Source organism: Copadichromis virginalis, linkage group LG16 (genome assembly GCF_057382275.1).
Source record: "Copadichromis virginalis isolate Kocher_CV1m ecotype Utaka linkage group LG16, C_Virginalis_male_GT1.1, whole genome shotgun sequence".
Classification (NCBI taxonomy): Eukaryota; Metazoa; Chordata; class Actinopteri; order Cichliformes; family Cichlidae; genus Copadichromis; species Copadichromis virginalis.
The window spans coordinates 38,249,213-38,266,414 of NC_140633.1; the positions used below are offsets into that span (position 1 = coordinate 38,249,213).

Sequence of the window (17,202 nt, forward strand, 5' to 3'; positions counted from 1 at the left end):
ATGCTGCTGTTTACTGATTCTGATCAGAAATGGTGTGCGGAGGAGTGACTCATTTTACAGCACGACAATGATGCCAATCACTGCTAATGCATTAAAAGCATAACTGGATAGAAAAACACACAGTGGAAGAATACCAGTGATGGACTGGCCTCCCCAGAGCAGCAGCATTACTGAAGCACTTTGGGAGCAAAATGCAGAAACATCCAAAGAAAACTTTGACTTTAACTTCATGAACTATTCCTGAAGATACTTGGGCAGCTTTCTGTAGTCTTTAACTCTAAGAAGGCTGAAGAATAAAGGTAGTCATACCAAATAAAGGGTGGCTCAATACTTATATATACATATACATCCTGTTTCACTTCCTCTCTCCCACCATTTTTCCTGTGCTCTACATCCGCCTTGCTGTCTCCTGCATCTCTAGAGACAGAACAGTGTAAGGCTTCAGAGAGCGGAGCGTGAGACTCGTATGATAACACTACTTAATCTTATGAGAAGACAAATTGGCAACGCATGACTTGCAGATGTACACATCAAGACCCCTACACCGAGAACACGCATTTACTGTTTCGTGTTTTCACGTTTTTCACAGCACATTCCAGATGGAGTAATTGCATCATGTACGGATTTTATACTACAGTACCCCAAGAAGTTAATTTCTTTCTTTTAGGCAGTGCTTTGTTAGGTTCAAATCTCCCAAGCTGCCTGCTGGCAGACTGAAACGTTGTATGAGGTTCCACTGGGAGGTTGCGAACAAGACAGAAATACACCAGAGCCACTTGGGAACAGACGAGCTGAGCTCCGAGCCATGAAAATGACATGCATTAACATCTCCAGCAGACATCTGTGAATGACATTAGGTGGTCTATTATCAACATGCGGGGACATCAGGAGGAGGCGAGTTGGAGCACTTCCTGACATGAGGCACTTATATACTTTCCTTTCCATCATTTCTCCTCCACGGTTCTCTTTTTCTTCTCGTTTCCTGTCCCACAGATATTTACTGGAATGGCTGCAGGAAAGTTTCTAATGAAACTGTGTTTGGCTCGAAGATGGAGAGATTCTTTGTGGTGTCATTATTTAAATGTTCGAAGCTCTGTTTGACTGGCGTTCACAACAAACCATAGTTCAGGTTCGATTACAGAGAAGTTTAATGACTGTTGACACAGTATTTCATAACTAGCACTGCCTGTGGTCACCTGCATGGCCACATGTAACTTGGTAGACTGGTACCAGTTTGGGGATGGTTTTGTTTGTGCCTCCACAGTAGCTGTGAGACACTGGATGTGACTGCACTGGCTTAGTTGAATTCAAGTGTACTTGATTACATTCATACTCAAGTCTAGTCAGTAGTTTTACTTTCTCTGCCTTGTTTGTGTCGCCGGTTCCTCGTGTTTGGTGTCTCTGACAACTGAAGCTTAAATAGCTTCAGTTGTCCTTAGTTCTTCAAACACCAGATGGATAAAAGGAAAAAAGCATCAAACAAACACGTTTTTTTTTCTTAGGGAGTTCAACCACAATCAGCTAGAAGAAAAATGGTGGAGCGGTCTCCAGCGGAGAGACCGGCGTCTACTTTTATTTTTACCAGAGCGTAACAGTAAAGTCAACTGTGTCCAGGACAGAAACATAACTTAGTAGAAACACGAAGAGTAGAATCAATTGTTTTAACGTCTGTCAACTTTTGTTCATACGTAAGTACTAAAAGAAAGCTTGTATGTGTGTCCTCATTAGGACAGGGCTTTGTGTGTGTGAGTGTGATGTAATAAGTAGTGTAATAAATTACTTTCTCCTTTTTTAATGTATCCTCTTTCATGACTGTATTTGGGTCCGCCTTCACGCTTGGTGTTGTTGTTGGTGCTTGGTGTGAAAACTGATAAAGCTCTAACATGAACAAAAAAACAAATGTGGTGAGAAACGTCTTTTTTTTATTTAGCTGAGGCAGCTCTCTAAACTTAAACTTTTATCTCTTTTAATAATAATAATGGATTGCATTTATATAGTGCTTTTCGAGACCCTCAAAGCGCTTTACAATTCCACTATTCATTCACTCTCACATTCACACACTGGTGGAGGCAGCTACAGTTGTAGCCACAGCTGCCCTGGGGCAGACTGACAGAAGCGAGGCTGCCATATCGCGCCATCGGCCCCTCTGGCCATCACCAGTAGGCGGTAGGTGAAGTGTCTTGCCCAAGGACACAACGACCGAGACTGTCCGAGCCGGGGCTCGAACTGGTAACCTTCCGATTACAAGATGAACTGCCAACTCTTGAGCCACGATCGCCCACATTTGACATGCATTAATGAACCAATTGCTTTCCAGGACCCCGAAAAGGTGAGCTTTCACCAAATTCACACGTCTTTATAAAGGCCACGTCTGTCTGACTTGGCAGGATGTTTTTATAAATACACCAATGGATATTTTCCTGTTTGTTACCTTCTGTGATGATGACAATGAGGTTTCAAGCATAGTTTTCTTGTTAATTAGTTTCAGCAGGCGCAGAAGTCCCACTTGGCGCCTAACAGCATCCTCCTATTGTACCCCTATAGCTCGTCAAGCATCCTGAAGTAGAAATAATGTTTCTGTGAGGAAATGAAATGGGCTGCTGAAGTCACTCAAGAGGAGGTGTCTAATATTTTCCCCAGTTTGATGACAAGGTTCACAGAAAGTCAAGGAAATAAGTTGGACTTTAGATGTCAGATAGTGATACCAGCATCAACTCAGGCTTTTTTACACACACAGTTCATTTTGCAGGGCAGAAAAACTGTTAGTTTGATCATTAGTATAATTAGTCTCGTACTATAAATGAAAGCTACAGAGTAATTTTTAATTACAGAATTAAAAGGAATAAATGAAGCTCTTCACTACAGTTATGAGAAACATCATGCATAGAAAAGCTATTCACAGTTATAGGAAGCACCTTTGCTCTCAGTGTGTTTACTTGAAATTCTTCACAGTAGCTCTCTTTCACATTTCCATGCTCATCTGCAATCGTGAATAATTGCAGGTGACATAAATGAATCGGGCATTCGGGAAGCATTCATGTCTTCATTCAAAACCTGCACCTGTTAAGTATTTACGTGCATTAAAATGTTTTTTGCAAGAAATCAGACCTAGATCTGTCTTCTTGAAAGGGTTACACAAATCTGATCTTTCTCTTCCACCTACAGCAGGTCAGCCACTCGCACTTCATTCGTGACGTTTCACTGTCCTGCAGTTACATATCTAAGTTAAAAAATGAAAGCTTTCGTGATCTGTATCAAAGACGAATGAAAATAACAAGAGAAAACTTTCACATATCACTGACATTAACTTTTAATGCTCATTTCAGCAATAGATGTACCTCAAACTCAAAAAATTGCTAGAGACCAGGTCCCTGCAGCATTCCTCGGCCAGCAGATTAACCCCAGCAGGACAGAAACAGCACAAGGAACACTTTGATACAGCTTCCACAGTCCCCAGATCCCAATCCAATCAAGAATTTGTGGGATGTGCCGGAAAAAGCCCGATCCACACGAGCTGAGGTGTGCTGCCAAACACACACCCCCCCCCCCCGAGGTTTCCCGTCCATGGCCCGACAAATGATGGGGACGAGGGGGAACCTGCACAATATTAGGCGGGTGGTTTTAATGTTGTGGCTGCTGGATATATGTTCCCCTCCAAGCAGAGCAATTTAACTGCAGACAGATGTTTACGTTCACCCAAACACCACACATCATGCTCAGCAGCAAACACAGAACGTTGTGTGGAGCTGTAATTTTCATCTACTGTAGATCGATTGTGTCCCGTCTTTGAAATACAGTCCACAGATCTCTAACCTCGTGGCTCATGTGCTTTTTTCTTTTGCAGCCACTCTGTTGTTGGAGTGCAAAATGTCTCTGCTGCAATTCACAAGAGCAGTTCTGTTTATATCAGGACAAGGAAAGTAAACGGAAGCCTCTCCAGCGTTGCACGTCTCTGGAGAGCAACTAAACTTTCTTGACAGAAGAGTGGCCCGAAGACTGAAGAGTGGCAAGCCCTCGTGAACTTTCAATATTTCCAGTAAGAGTTCAAACACGTCTTTTCTTTGCAACATCTGCTGGAAGACAAACCAATTTTGCAACTTTGAATATGAGCCTTCTGACCTCAACCCACTCAGTGTCCTTGGTCATTAAATAATCAAATCTGCACAGTACACATTTGTTAATGTAAGTGTATCTGCTGCTGTTGCACTCACGTGGATTTTGCACTTGAATCTCCTCAGGTTGCTATTCTCCTCCATAAATTATTCACCAGGGAGCTTTAACTCATTAATAAGGTCAGCTAGAGTGGGCGGAGAAGGTTATGTCTGATAGTGAGTCCTTGAAACTCTTAAACACATTTAAGTTTGTATTCCTGCATTATTCCATAAGAATGCACATTTGTTTGAATGTGTTTTAAAGTTAGCTTGCTAGCATTGGTTTCCTGGATCAGTATTAAATAATGCAGTAAACAAGCACAGATCCCTGTGAGACAGGAAAACAGCAGCTGCTGCAACAATGATTTCTTGGACCACACCATAAAGCTACCTCATTACAAATACATTACATATAAAGATTATAAGCCGGGGCTTGTGGTGTTCCTGCACTCGAGGATTTAACCATATCCATTTCTTCTTCCTGATTTCAATTAACCACTGACCGCATGACTACATCTCAGCATGATAATGAGCCACTCTGACAGACAGACTGCAGTTAAAAACGCACTCTCAACTACTTCATGTTTAATACAAGTGGAAGGATGCTGGTACATCAAAGAGACTTTACCTGAACACCATGTTTCTCAGTGTTAGATCGCTTAGCCAGAAATGATAATCAGGTGTTAATTAAAATAACAAAGAAGTCCTTTTATTCTTTTATTCCCAGCAACATTCTGGCTGATTAAACCTGGCTCAGGTCGAAGGTGGTTAGAACTAGAACTACTATGTGTAGTCGCTGCATATGCACAGGGCGAGTCAAAAAGAATCATCTAATTGTAAAAGGCTGTATTTTTAAAGTAATGGACATGGAAGCTTACGAGAAATGTTTAAATACATGGCCGAATATAAAGTTTTACATACAAAACAATAGTCACGAGTGCTCAACGTGTACCCCTCTCACGGATTATGTCCATGCGCAGTCAAACTCCTCCCATACTTTTCCAGCATGTCTGGAGTCACTGCAGCTGCTGCTGGCAGCAGTCAGGTGAAAATGTGCTCTTTGATGTAGTTGCCAATTTAAACTAGTGTAAACCACAGAGATGGGGGGGTGAGAGGGGGACGTTAGCCTAGCTGATGTCCATTAAGGACTGCACTCCTCACCCCCTGCATAGTGCAGACTCTGGAGCTCCTTCAGCTGCAGACTGAGCAGCATCACAGGTCCTTCATCCCGACAGCAGTCAGACTGCACAATGCACGCATGCAAAAGTTACCTGCAACAATATACATGCAAATATTTTATATCAATCATTTATAAATAGTATATATATTACTCTTGCATAGTTTTGGGGTGTTTTCTAGTATTAAAGTCATTTTTTCTTATTTTTTAATTGTTTTTTAATCTTTTAAAGAAGTATACATCTGTAATTCACTTTTTCTCTCTGACCCTTTTGCTGCTTTTTGAATTTCCCTGGTGTGGAATTAACAAAGTCCATATCTATGTCTATGCCACGGAGTGTAGGTCTATAAAGTGTGACAGTTATCTCTCTGTGGCCAATACAGCTGCAGCAAGGAACCAAAAACACATTGTGTGTATTACTGGTGTTACTGGGATCACTTTCTGGACAAGGTCTTCAAAAGTTTCCTGTATAACAACAATGACGGGGGCACGAAGGGGAAAGCTTTTTCTTTTTTTTCTCTGTAAGTGGACAAATGAGATTCATGTGCTATTGTAAGATTATGCTTACAGTTAAGTCGTGATGTGGCCTTAGCTATTTAGAGACTTGACTCTCAGAAAGTAAAAACTCCTCAGTCCTCACTACATGAAGAAAGCAGTAGTTTGCAGGCACCTGGAGTATTTACTTATCAGACAGAGTTGCAGTGCTAACAACTAACACAGGAAAATATCTTTCAACACTCAAAATTTTGACTTAAAGGCAGTGTGCACTTGAACAACACTCGACTTCCATTTGTCAAGCGTAGTTCAACTCGGTCTTTTGTTGATGAGATTGAATTAAGACTTGACTTGGATTTCTCTTGACCAGGTGTCTGTTATCTAATCAAGTTGCTGGACTGGAGTTGCCGTAGACGTCTCGAAACACTTGAGACTTGATTTGGTCTTTTTGTTAATTATTTGAGACTTGGTGCTGCCTCTAGTTACTCTCATCAAGCAAAAAGCCAAGTAAAGAACAAGATCTTGTGGCTGTCTTATTGGTTGGGCTTCAAGCACGCACCTGTGACAGCACCAATACAAACAATTCATATCTGGCATCTTCACAGGCTCATTTTATGTTTTCCCAGTGGTTTAGTGTGAAAACAAGATCTTGATGATATTTAATTGCTACATTTATCAGTAATTACTGAGTGAAAAACACTCTTTTCTATATAAACAGGAGCTTCTTGCTTTGTTTATACATTATTTAACAGTTTTTCCTTTTTCACGTTTCCTACTTCAGCAAATGACACATGCTTGAACCAAGTGCATTCATTATGACTCAGCATGGTGCACTAAGGCCTGCATATATTAATGCTGGATTCATGATTAATATTTAACACATCCAGGAGCATTTTGCACTATTTACATCTCATAAGAAACACAAGTGCAACTCCCAAGCGTATTAGACACATTAAGCAGACGTTTTATTGAACTTTGCTTCTTGGACATAGATATTTAAAACCAGTCAACAGAAGTCACTCCAACAGAAAATTAGACATTCCACAGGAAGCACCGCCCTTTATTTTTCCAAGAACTTTTGGCACAAGCAACAAGAAAAGATCGTGTCAGGAAAGTGTGGGTGTGTTTCTGACAGGTCAATGAATCTATAAAGGGAAGAGAGCATTCGAAAATATCAATGAGGAAACAGGTTGCACGGCACACTCTGCCACACTTGGAGATCATGAATCGATTGAAGCCTAAGGTTCACGATACACAAACTCTGCTTTAGGCTATAGCAACATTTGGCAGGGGTGTTTGTTGGCTAACTTAACCCACTGCTTTATGTTCTCTGTGTAGTTAGAACTGTGAGTTTTCCACTGTGAGTTTGCAAGTCTTTGCTCTTGTTTTCATTTTTTTAATCCATGATGGAAGCTGCAAAACACAACATCATCAAAGTCCTCAACCCCTGCAAGCGAAGAAAGACCGAGATGCAGTCCTGACATATGAGTCTGGATGTCTCTGCTCTTAATTGTGTTTCTTTAGCATATGCATGATTAATAAACTGTATATTATATATAAATATAATACACACGTCTGTTAAAGCGACTACAAGAAATCACAAAATTTAATATCTGACAGAAATAAATGTATTGACCTATAATTTGTTGTCTCGGGTATGTTACAAAGACAATCTCACATTGTATATAGTGTATATATTTATGGTATGCTGCATACACACACAGTTCATTTCCCTGGGTTCCCTAACAGAAGTCTAAACTTTGTCTCCTGCTGTATCCTCGTCGTTTGAGTCTCTGTTGATGCGTGAGGTGATGCTCATGGTTTCCAAGAATAGTTGTAAAATTCCTGTTCGCGTGTGTGTGTGTGTGTGTGTGTGTGTGTGTGTGTGTGTGTGTGTGTGTGTGTGTGTGTGTGTGTGTGTGTGTAAATTGATTAGCATCAGATCCAAAATGATTTGCAAGCAATTTCTCTCAGCAAAGAGATTTTGGTGTTTACGATGTCCTTTTAGCCGTTTCCTGTTCCTGGTCTGATGGAGGTGACCTTTGTGCTCTGTAAACTAAAGAAATGACTTCAATCCATGTGGAAGGAGCAGGAGCTGTAAAGCCTTCACTCTGGTGTGGATACAATGAAGCATCACTGAAGTAGTATATGGTTTTTAGTCTCATTTATTTCCTCTTCTGGGTCCATGATATAGCGATACTGGTCCTTTGTGTTTTACCCAGACACTGACACTCAGGAGAAGAGAGTCTTTGGTCACTGAAGGTGAGAGTGGCGTGACAAAAAGCACCTCTTGTCTTGAGTCTTGTGAACCGCCTCTTTCCTACACAATCCCCTCACTGCGCTTGCTCCTCCACACCACCAGCGCCGTCATGAGAAGGGTGACCAGGATGGGCACGACAATAAACGGACCCAGGATGCGGTTGGGAGGGTCCATGGGAAGCCGTCCGGTCAGAGAGCAGTCGTGAAAGTAGTGCCTGTGGACCCGGATGAAGAACTCATCCACCAGCCGGTTGGGCCAGAAGCAGTCCATCTTCAGCGCTACCAAGTACGTGCAGTTTGTCAGCTCCTCGTAGAGCCTGCAGAACAAAACAAAAAAAGAGAAGGCAGCAAAGTGAGACGCAGAACAAACTCGCTATACACTTACCCAACAGGAAGTGTCGCTACATCCTGTCAACACTCAAACTTCAATCATGAACTTCAGGCAAAAGCAGATCCCGATCATCGGTAGCCAAGCTAGCGCCCAGTTTTCTTGCTAACGTGAGAGCTGATGCATGTAGATTTTATTGGCTGTGTCAAGTTAATTCGTTTAACTAACAGCAGCTGTCACCAGGTTTTATAAAGAATGAGAAGGAAAAAAACGGATGGCATGGCTTTGCGGTGGTTAGCACCATCGCTTCACAGTAAGAAGGCCCTGACTCCAGTCTGGGGTCTCTCTGTGCCTGCCTGAGTACTCCTTCCTCCCACAATTCCTCCCAGTTAAAGAGTCACCAGTTAACCAAAATCCATACACAGTCAGGTTAATTCTGGGTTAACTGGCGATTCTAAATCACCCTACGACAGCTGGATGAAGCTCCAGCCCTCTTTTGGATAAGTGGAAGAAAATGGATGGATGGAGAAGAAAAATCAAACTTTTATATTAGAATGTTTTTAATGAAAATGATTTATTATTATTGACTACTATAATTTACTTTGTGATTCAAATGAATTTTCTATAGTTGATTTAATCCAGTATGTTTCATTCATAATCATTTGTGCAAGGCCTGGAGACATCTGAGGATGGCGATGCCCTCAGCGAGGAGACAGGATGGCTAGACAGCCCAGACTGATAGTTAAGAGTGTTTCTACTCAGGAGTGACTCGGGGACATTTCTAGGGTAGAAGGAGGTTGTCATATCAAGTACAAAGCTGTTCTGTCTCTTTGTGCAAGCAGCCGTACTGACGCAGCCGGCCTCCCCACATCTTTGTGGAAATAAAGGAGCCCGTTAAACTTGAAAACAGCACAGCGCTGGTTCTGTGCGGGCTGCTCTGATTCCAAATCCATTACGCTTCTGAAACCACATCTAGGACCACCTTCCACACTGTGGGGAATTTACACAGATAAGATGTGCTGGTTTCTGTGCCAGGCATTTTACAAGATAACCTTCAACCCCCCCCCCCCCCAAGCTAATGGAATTATCCAATGGCATGCTAGCACTCAGGAGAGCCTCCTGTCAGAAGCTGGTTTGGGGAACATCTTTACAGGTGCGGCTTGTGTTAGTGCAGAAAAATATGACTGATCATTTTTTTTCTTACAATCAGAAAAATAGAAAGCACAGGCTAACATCTTTAAATGTTCCTGTCTACTTCTATCACTTTAGCATGTAATAAAATATAAAAACAACCTCTTACTGTATTTAGTCTCGGGAGTCAGGTCTCCTGTAGTTACTTCATTCATGTGTCTTTGTGCTTCCTGTTTAATTATTGCACTTCCTGTTTTACTTTGAAAGTCGCATTTAGTTTAGCTTCCCTTGTCTCATCTTCTGTGATTTGGTCCAGCTGTGTGTGAGACGCTGTCCAGTGTCAGTCTGTTCTTCCTGCCTCGGTTTTTTCTACATGTTTTGGTTTTATCAAATCAAATCAAATCACTTTTATTGTCACATCACATGTGCAGGCACACTGGCACAGCACATGCGAGTGAAATTCTTGTGTGCGAGCCCCACAAGCAACAGAGATGTGCAAACACAACAACACAATTTCCTGGTCACAATTTTATTTATACTTCTCAGTTTCCCTTTTTGTGTTTTGCCTTTTACCATCAGCCACAATAAACAGCTCGCTTTTAATGCTCCACCTGCTCCACCTTTGACCCCTCAGCGCTGTGAAAAAGCCAAACTGTGTGGCTTTATCTCATAAAGTAACTTTTTCCACTCATATATGAACCAAACCATAATATTTGTGTTTGCACATTTAGCCAACATTAGCATTCACCCAGAGTGGCCACCTTCCACTTTATTCTCCTTTTAGCTCTGTCTTTTAGCCTCCTCCTGAGGGAAACTTGCGGCAGCTTACTATTCCACTTTGTTCACTAACTAGTCGCTCACTGTTATTGCCATTTCATGCTGGGCGGGTAGCGTGCAGCAGCTTTATCTGAGGATTTTGCTGAAAACAGCTGTCGGCTGCGACAAGAAATTTGGTTAATGAGACCTCTGAGACTAAACTAAAAGAGTAAGGACCATAAAACAAGAAAGAGGCTTAAATGCGCTTACAGCTCTGCGGGGAATTAAAAGGTTAGATGATGATTTTCTGTGGATGGATCGCTACTTCTAATCAGCGCATCAAGTACTGAATATGTGCTCTCTGTTTTTAACGTGTTAGTTTAATATTGAAGCGCTTTTGCCGATGCAGCCCCAACACGAGGTCTTATTTGTGGAAGGTTTGCTGATGCAAACAGCTCAGGGCAGCTTGGCACGGCACCAGCGCTACAAAGCACTGTGTGCTGCTGTAGGTAGCAAGTTCACTTTTTCTGGGTGTATACCTCCTTCCTCGACTGTTTCCTTGAAGTCCTGCAAATCATTTGCAGCAGAGATTAAAACAAAGAACATTGGTCCTGTTCTGAAGGCAGGACTGTGATGCAGTTTTCTGCCTCGCCACTAGAGGGCGCGGCCGTTTTGTGAGTAATGTTTGACTGGGATGGAAAATGGTGTTCATGAAGGCAGTGTGAATCACAAGTTATGCTCGGGAGCAGTTTATGTGGGTTCAATGAGAGTGTGCGTCCATAAGACTGGTGAGTTACAGGATATTTCTTGTGTAAGAAGGATAGCCTGTATGTTTTCTTGCTCTGGACGTCCTCTGTTTGTACATTTTCTATAAGCTAAGTTATCGCTAAGCTAAGCGGGCTAAGCTAAGCTAAGTTCGCCTAGGCCAAACTGAGTTCAGTTTGAGTTGGGGATTTGTTATGTGTATTTGCCTTCTTTAGTTGGCATCATAAGTGAGTGGGGCACAAGAGTTAAGTGATGGGAAGATGTTTATTTTCTTTGTTGTCAAATATGGTTCAGACTATAAGTAAAAGCCGCCAGCTTAGTATTAGGGCCTATAAGACAAGTATGTGGCTGTAATATGTTATATGGTGATTATTGTTGTCTATAATTTGATTGTAATTTGTGTTCTATTTTCCATTCTGTTTGTAGAACCACACACACACACACATACCCACACCCACGCTAAATCTGCCATTAAAGAGCTGAACGATCATCCCCTGTCCTCGTTAATTTCTGGAGGGTCATAGTGGCACTTGACCTGTGCACACCCTGCGATCACCACCGTAGAACTGAACCTCATATCAGAAATCATCATAACAGGTCCTGCTGCTGGCCTAATGAGCACTGGGGTTTTAGGGGATGCTTATGAGTCACTGAGCGAAAGAAAGCACAACAGAGTCGAGGCAGGCGCAGTGCACACACAGAGATGGAAGTGGTTACCAGTTCACCCCGCGTCGCTGAGGTTAGCGTCAAATTAAAGCCGACAGTATGGAGCGTGTGTGTTTGCATGTACGCGCTTCAGCAGGCTGCTAAATGCAGCTCTCGGTGTAATTTCTGTTAGGCACCATTTCATTTGATCATAAAATCTTATGCAACAGAGAAAAGAGTGATTCAGCCTGTGTGTCAGGAGGCCATTTGGCTGCTATACACACTGCACTTTGAAAGTAAATGGTATACTATTTCAGTTTCAGCACTATCTAAACTCGGCATACAGGCTGTGACATTTCAAACTGCTCTAATAGGGTAAGTGCAAGGTAAGTTTTGCAAGGTGCTTTGAACGCATTTATGCTTCTATTGCAGATTAAATGTTTTCCAACTCAAAAGGAAGAAAAGGTTATTATCTTGTGTCCACGGGAGCAGCTTAGGAGCCTCTGTTTTCTTGTAGGACTGACCAAAACTGCAGTTCCCTAGACGACCACTTGAGGCTGACTACAAAGTTAAAGTCTGTGAGGTCAAAGTTAAAATATCTCCATGTCCCCTTTAATCACAACTATACATCAATTTCAATTGTATTTTGAACCATATTAAGATTGTACTAAGATATGCGTTGTATATTGACATGGGCAACTTTCTCTCAATATATATTACTTTTGTGCAATATCTGTAAAAAAAACTGTCACAGAGTGACGCTGAAAAGCTAGTTCATGCATTTATTACTTCCAGGCTGGATGACTGTAATTCATTATTATCAGGATGTCCAAAAAACTCACTGAAAAGCCTTCAGCTAATCCAAAAATGCTGCAGCAAGAGTCCTGACAGGGACTAGAAAGAGAGCAGATTTCTCCTGTTTTGGCTTCCTGTTAAATCCAGAATTCAAAATCCTGCTCCTCACATACAAGGTCTTAAATAATCAGGCCCCATCTTATCTTAATGACCTTGTAGTACCATATCACCCTATTAGAGCACTTCGCTCTCACACTGCAGGCCTACTTGTTGTTCCTAGAGTATTTAAAAGCAGAATGGGAGGCAGAGCCTTCAGTTTTCAGTGGAACCAGCTTCCAGTTTGGATTCAGGAGACAGACACTATCTCTACTTTCAAGATTAGGCTTCAAACTTTCCTTTTTGCTAAAGCATATAGTTAGGGCTGGACCAGGTGACCCTGAATCCTCCCTTAGTTATGCTACAATAGGCGTAGGCTGCTGGGGGACTCCCATGATGCACTGTTTCTCCTGCACTCACTGTGTATTTATACACCTGTCTGCATTTAACCATTAGTTAATATTAACCTCTGTCTCTCTTCCACAGCATGTCTTCTATCCTGTCTTCCTTCTCTCACCCTAACCGGTCGCAGCAGATGGCCCCGCCCCTCCCTGAGCCTGGTTCTGCTGGAGGTTTCTTCCTGTTAAAAGGGAGTTTTTCCTTCCCACTGTCACCAAAGTGCTTGCTCACAGGGGCTGTTCGATTCTGTATTTTTGTGGGATCTTTACAGTATAAAGTGCCTTAAGGCAACTGCTGCTATATAAATAAAATTGAATTTAACTGAACTGAACTGCTCACCTGTGTCTCAGGTGTTGATCATTCTTAATGCGATTATATAGCAAACATTATGGATTACCTTTTGGTTCATTGTAATAACAGTCAGTCCAAGAAGTACTGTGAGTTTCTTTCCTTTCAGTGACTGCAACTTTTGTATTTTCCTTATACATTAACACTAGTTAGCGGGCTCCTAACCTAGCTTGATTTTACTTTCCCTCTAACCTTTTTTGGTAAATTTTGGTGACCAACCCTGGTCTGCTTTAAATAAAGCTTATGTGTGAGTTCAACATGGAAGATGTGCAATCTCTCATCTTTCTCCTTCCTTGGTGTTCAGCTGCTAATCTTTTCTTTACATCACTTTCATTTTCTTGCCCACTTTCTGCGAGCAAATCAGCCTGTGTGCTTTAACTCTCAGTGCTCCTCCGTCAGTCTGTACCTCCTCCTCATCTCCACCTCACCTGCTCACTCAGAGCTCCATCCAAGCCTCCATCTTCATCTTCACCACCACTGCTGGGATTCTGTTCTGCTGGGTCATCAGAGTGTAATTAGCAAGTAGCCTAATTTAATTCTCAATAAATCATATTTAGTATTTATTTATTTATTGTCATTGTCAACAGTATTCTTAAGAGTAGTCTAAGTACGGAGACACCGAGCTGAGGGCCTCTCGTCCTGGTCCTTGCTTACAGTGAATCACACATTTAAATTCAACCCAGAAACATAAGCTCCAAAATATGCATGTAAGAGTTTTGTTTTCAACACAGAGCTTAACCAATGTGAGGGTATCGAGTTTACTCAGAAAATTAAGAAACACAAAAATAGTCCGCTTCCTCGAATTCAATTTTCCATTTCAGCATATATCCCAGGACTGAGAGGAGAAGGTTTACAGAGATGGTTTGCCTCATTTAAACAAAGAATTAAGATAGCTTCATGCAAGGCTTGCTATTACAAACAGTAACGAAGCCTCTCGCTCTTGCTGCTATTTAAAAACCGCTTCACAATTGGCACTAATCACATGCTAAACTTGTACAGGCGGCATTTTTCTTTAAAGGTTAAAGTATTCTCTGAAGTCAAACGTGGGGAGGTGGATAAAAGAGAGAATGGAGTTCAGAAAAGGTTGTCACGTTTTATTTGTTGTTGTCTAAGACAAACAGATGATGAGACCGGAGCTTTAGTCGACATGCCTATCAGCAAAAACTGAATTCGTTAATATTGTCATTTAGTTTCTGTAACAACAAATTTCAAACACGGGTTTCCGAGGCAGAGAAATCAGCTTATGTAGGTTATCGACAACCTTTAATTCTTTGTGACGCCTCGAGCACGCGCACCCTCCGCAGCACTGCCACAAGCACAATCCTGCAGATACGACTTTGCTTCCTTTGCCAAACGTTACGCAACTTTTTAACCTCCCTACACATCGGTAAGGGGTTTATGTGGAACACAAACGAAGCACTGCACATCTAGATATTTCACTTTGATCTGCGCTGTGTAGGTGTTGGTGTGTTGGTGTATAAAACAAGCCAGTTGTTTAGTTCATCAGCATAAATTAAAGTATGCATGGTCAAACCTCAAGTGGTTTTTTAAATTCATTTGATCCATTTGGATCCCCTGAATGTGTGAGACAGAGAGAGAGACAGACGATGTGTCCAATCTCACTCATAACAAAAGGGTGTGAGATTGGAAAAATATGTCTAAATGTACAATAATTTCACAGCTTGTGCTTATGTAACCTGCTTCGGTATGCAGAATCGTATTCTCTGAAACATCCCGCCACCGACCATCTGTGAACCACATGCAGGGAAAGGTGGAGAAAAGGCGAAGGACACAAGATGCAGACGGAGGGTCAGGCTTTTAAACCATGAGGGCGGCTGAATTAGACACGACTGCTGTTTCAACTAGTTTGATCCGCTGACAGAAGAGCAGTGTGAATAAATAAAACCAAAGATGATGAATAAGTAAAAAAAAAACACAGACGCTGCTCCGGTGACTTGCCGGCTCAAAACTGGTCCTTTATTCTGCTGACTGGAATACGAGGAGTCGGGCTGGCAAAATGTCCAGGTACGGCGGCAGATTGATGGGGCGTTTATGAAAAAATAATGGCGCACTGCACGCTTGTATTTTGTGAGGGACTCTGCTGTCATGTTGAGTTATTCACAGTAACTGGAACAACAAACATCGTTATCTCGACCATGGAAGTCATGCTGTCAGTGGAAAATTAATTATTAGCTGAGGAGACTTGTTGGTGGTGCAGATCTAGATGGATTATTAAAAACGAAATAGTGACAAAATAATGACACACAATCCAGGGAAAACCTCCCCTCAGTCTCACAGCGTGCATGAGGTAAGGGGAGGGGTGATGCTTCCTGCAGAAACGCTCTTTTATTCTCTGCTGACTTTCTTTTTTTTATTATCTCAAACTGAAAATGTCACTTGGGAAATCCAGTTAAAGTAAAAAATATACCCTTGGTTTCCTGTATAATGTTGCACTCCCCATGACCTCCGAGTTATATTATATTTAGGAGTAGTTTATATTTAGTGGCATTAAACCACTCTATGAAATTACAATCAGAGTGGCGAGGGTCCCTGGAGTCTCGCTGCTGTTAGTTCAGGTCGACTGTAACCACGCATGAAAGAAATGCAGCTCTGTTTTTCATGTCTGAAGCGAGTCCGGCCGGCAGTAGGTGTGTCGGCACAGCGGGGAGAAAAATAACTGAATCTGGCTAAACCTTGGCTGCAAATCAACTTGCTTCTCATCACCGAGCCACATGATGAATGGCTCGGCCAATCAAATCTGTAGAAAGGCACTTCCCTGGTATTACTTTGCAATGGGAATGCCATATTCTTTCTGCTTAAATTGCAATCATCACGACAAAAGATATAGCCTAATAACTGCTGAAGAAAATATTATGAAACCCTGTGCAGTGTTCAGCCCTTAAACTATAACAGGAAGTATCAGCCCACACCGCTGCAGCTGTATTAAAACGATGACACATCTCTCATGTGAAAGTCGACTCCTCACGAACAATTTTATAAACTCTAAAGAAAGCTGAATGCAGCTTTCTCACCACCGCAGGATTTGGGACATTTGTCTTAATGCTTGATGCTCCTCCTGATGCAGCTCTGAAGGGATTTTGTCTCCTGGGAATGAACTGAGGATCAGTCACTTGTCAAAACCACTGCACTAAGAAATCATACATTTTTTTAGCACTAAATTATCCAAACATGATCAATGGACACTTTGTTGCCATGCAGCATATCTAAAAAGCCAATCAGATGGCAGCAACTAGGCATGGTGAAGATCAGAATAGGAAAGAAGGTGATTTAATGAGCAGCAGACCAGTTGCCACTCCTGTCAGCGAGGGTCTGGAAACTGAGGCTGCAGTTTGGACCTGCTCACATAAATCGGACATCACAGGTTTGGAAATGTGTTTCTTGGTCTGATTCTGATGGTAGGATCATAATTTGGTGTAAACAGCATGAATGGATCCATCCAGCAGATGTTCAGGCTGTTGGTGTTGGTGTAATAGTGTGGGGAATCTTTTCTTGGCACTCTTTGGGCCTCTTAGTACCAACTGAGCATCATTCAGACTCCACCTCCTGCTTCCAGCAGGACGACGCACCAAGTCACAAAGCTAAAATCAACACAAACTACTTGAACGTTGAGTTCACTGCACTCAAATGGGCTCCACAGTCACCAGATCCCAATCCATTCGAGGCCCTTTGTGATGTGGTGGATAAAGAGATTCGCATTGTGGGCGTGCAGCTGACGAATCTGCAGCATCACGTCAGTGTGAACCAAAATCTCTGAACCATGTGCCACAAAGAATTAATGCAGTTCTAAAGGGAAAACAGTGTACCTAATAAAGTGTCTGGCGATTCAAATGAGACAC

At 42.0% G+C, this 17,202-nt stretch overlaps 1 protein-coding gene across 2 annotated transcripts in view; it reads right to left on the reverse strand.

Annotated features, from left to right (window-relative positions):
• Nucleotides 1–6,764: 6,764 nt before the first annotated feature.
• ramp1 (receptor activity modifying protein 1) overlaps nt 6,765–17,202 on the reverse strand; it is a 79,334-nt gene continuing 68,896 nt past the window's right edge. For both annotated transcript variants that reach the window (XM_085434717.1, XM_085434716.1), the window contains exon 3: nt 6,765–8,399. In XM_085434717.1, the coding sequence (XP_085290843.1) occupies nt 8,144–8,399 (256 nt within the window). In that variant the 3' untranslated portion in view covers nt 6,765–8,143. The remainder of the gene's footprint in view (nt 8,400–17,202) is intronic.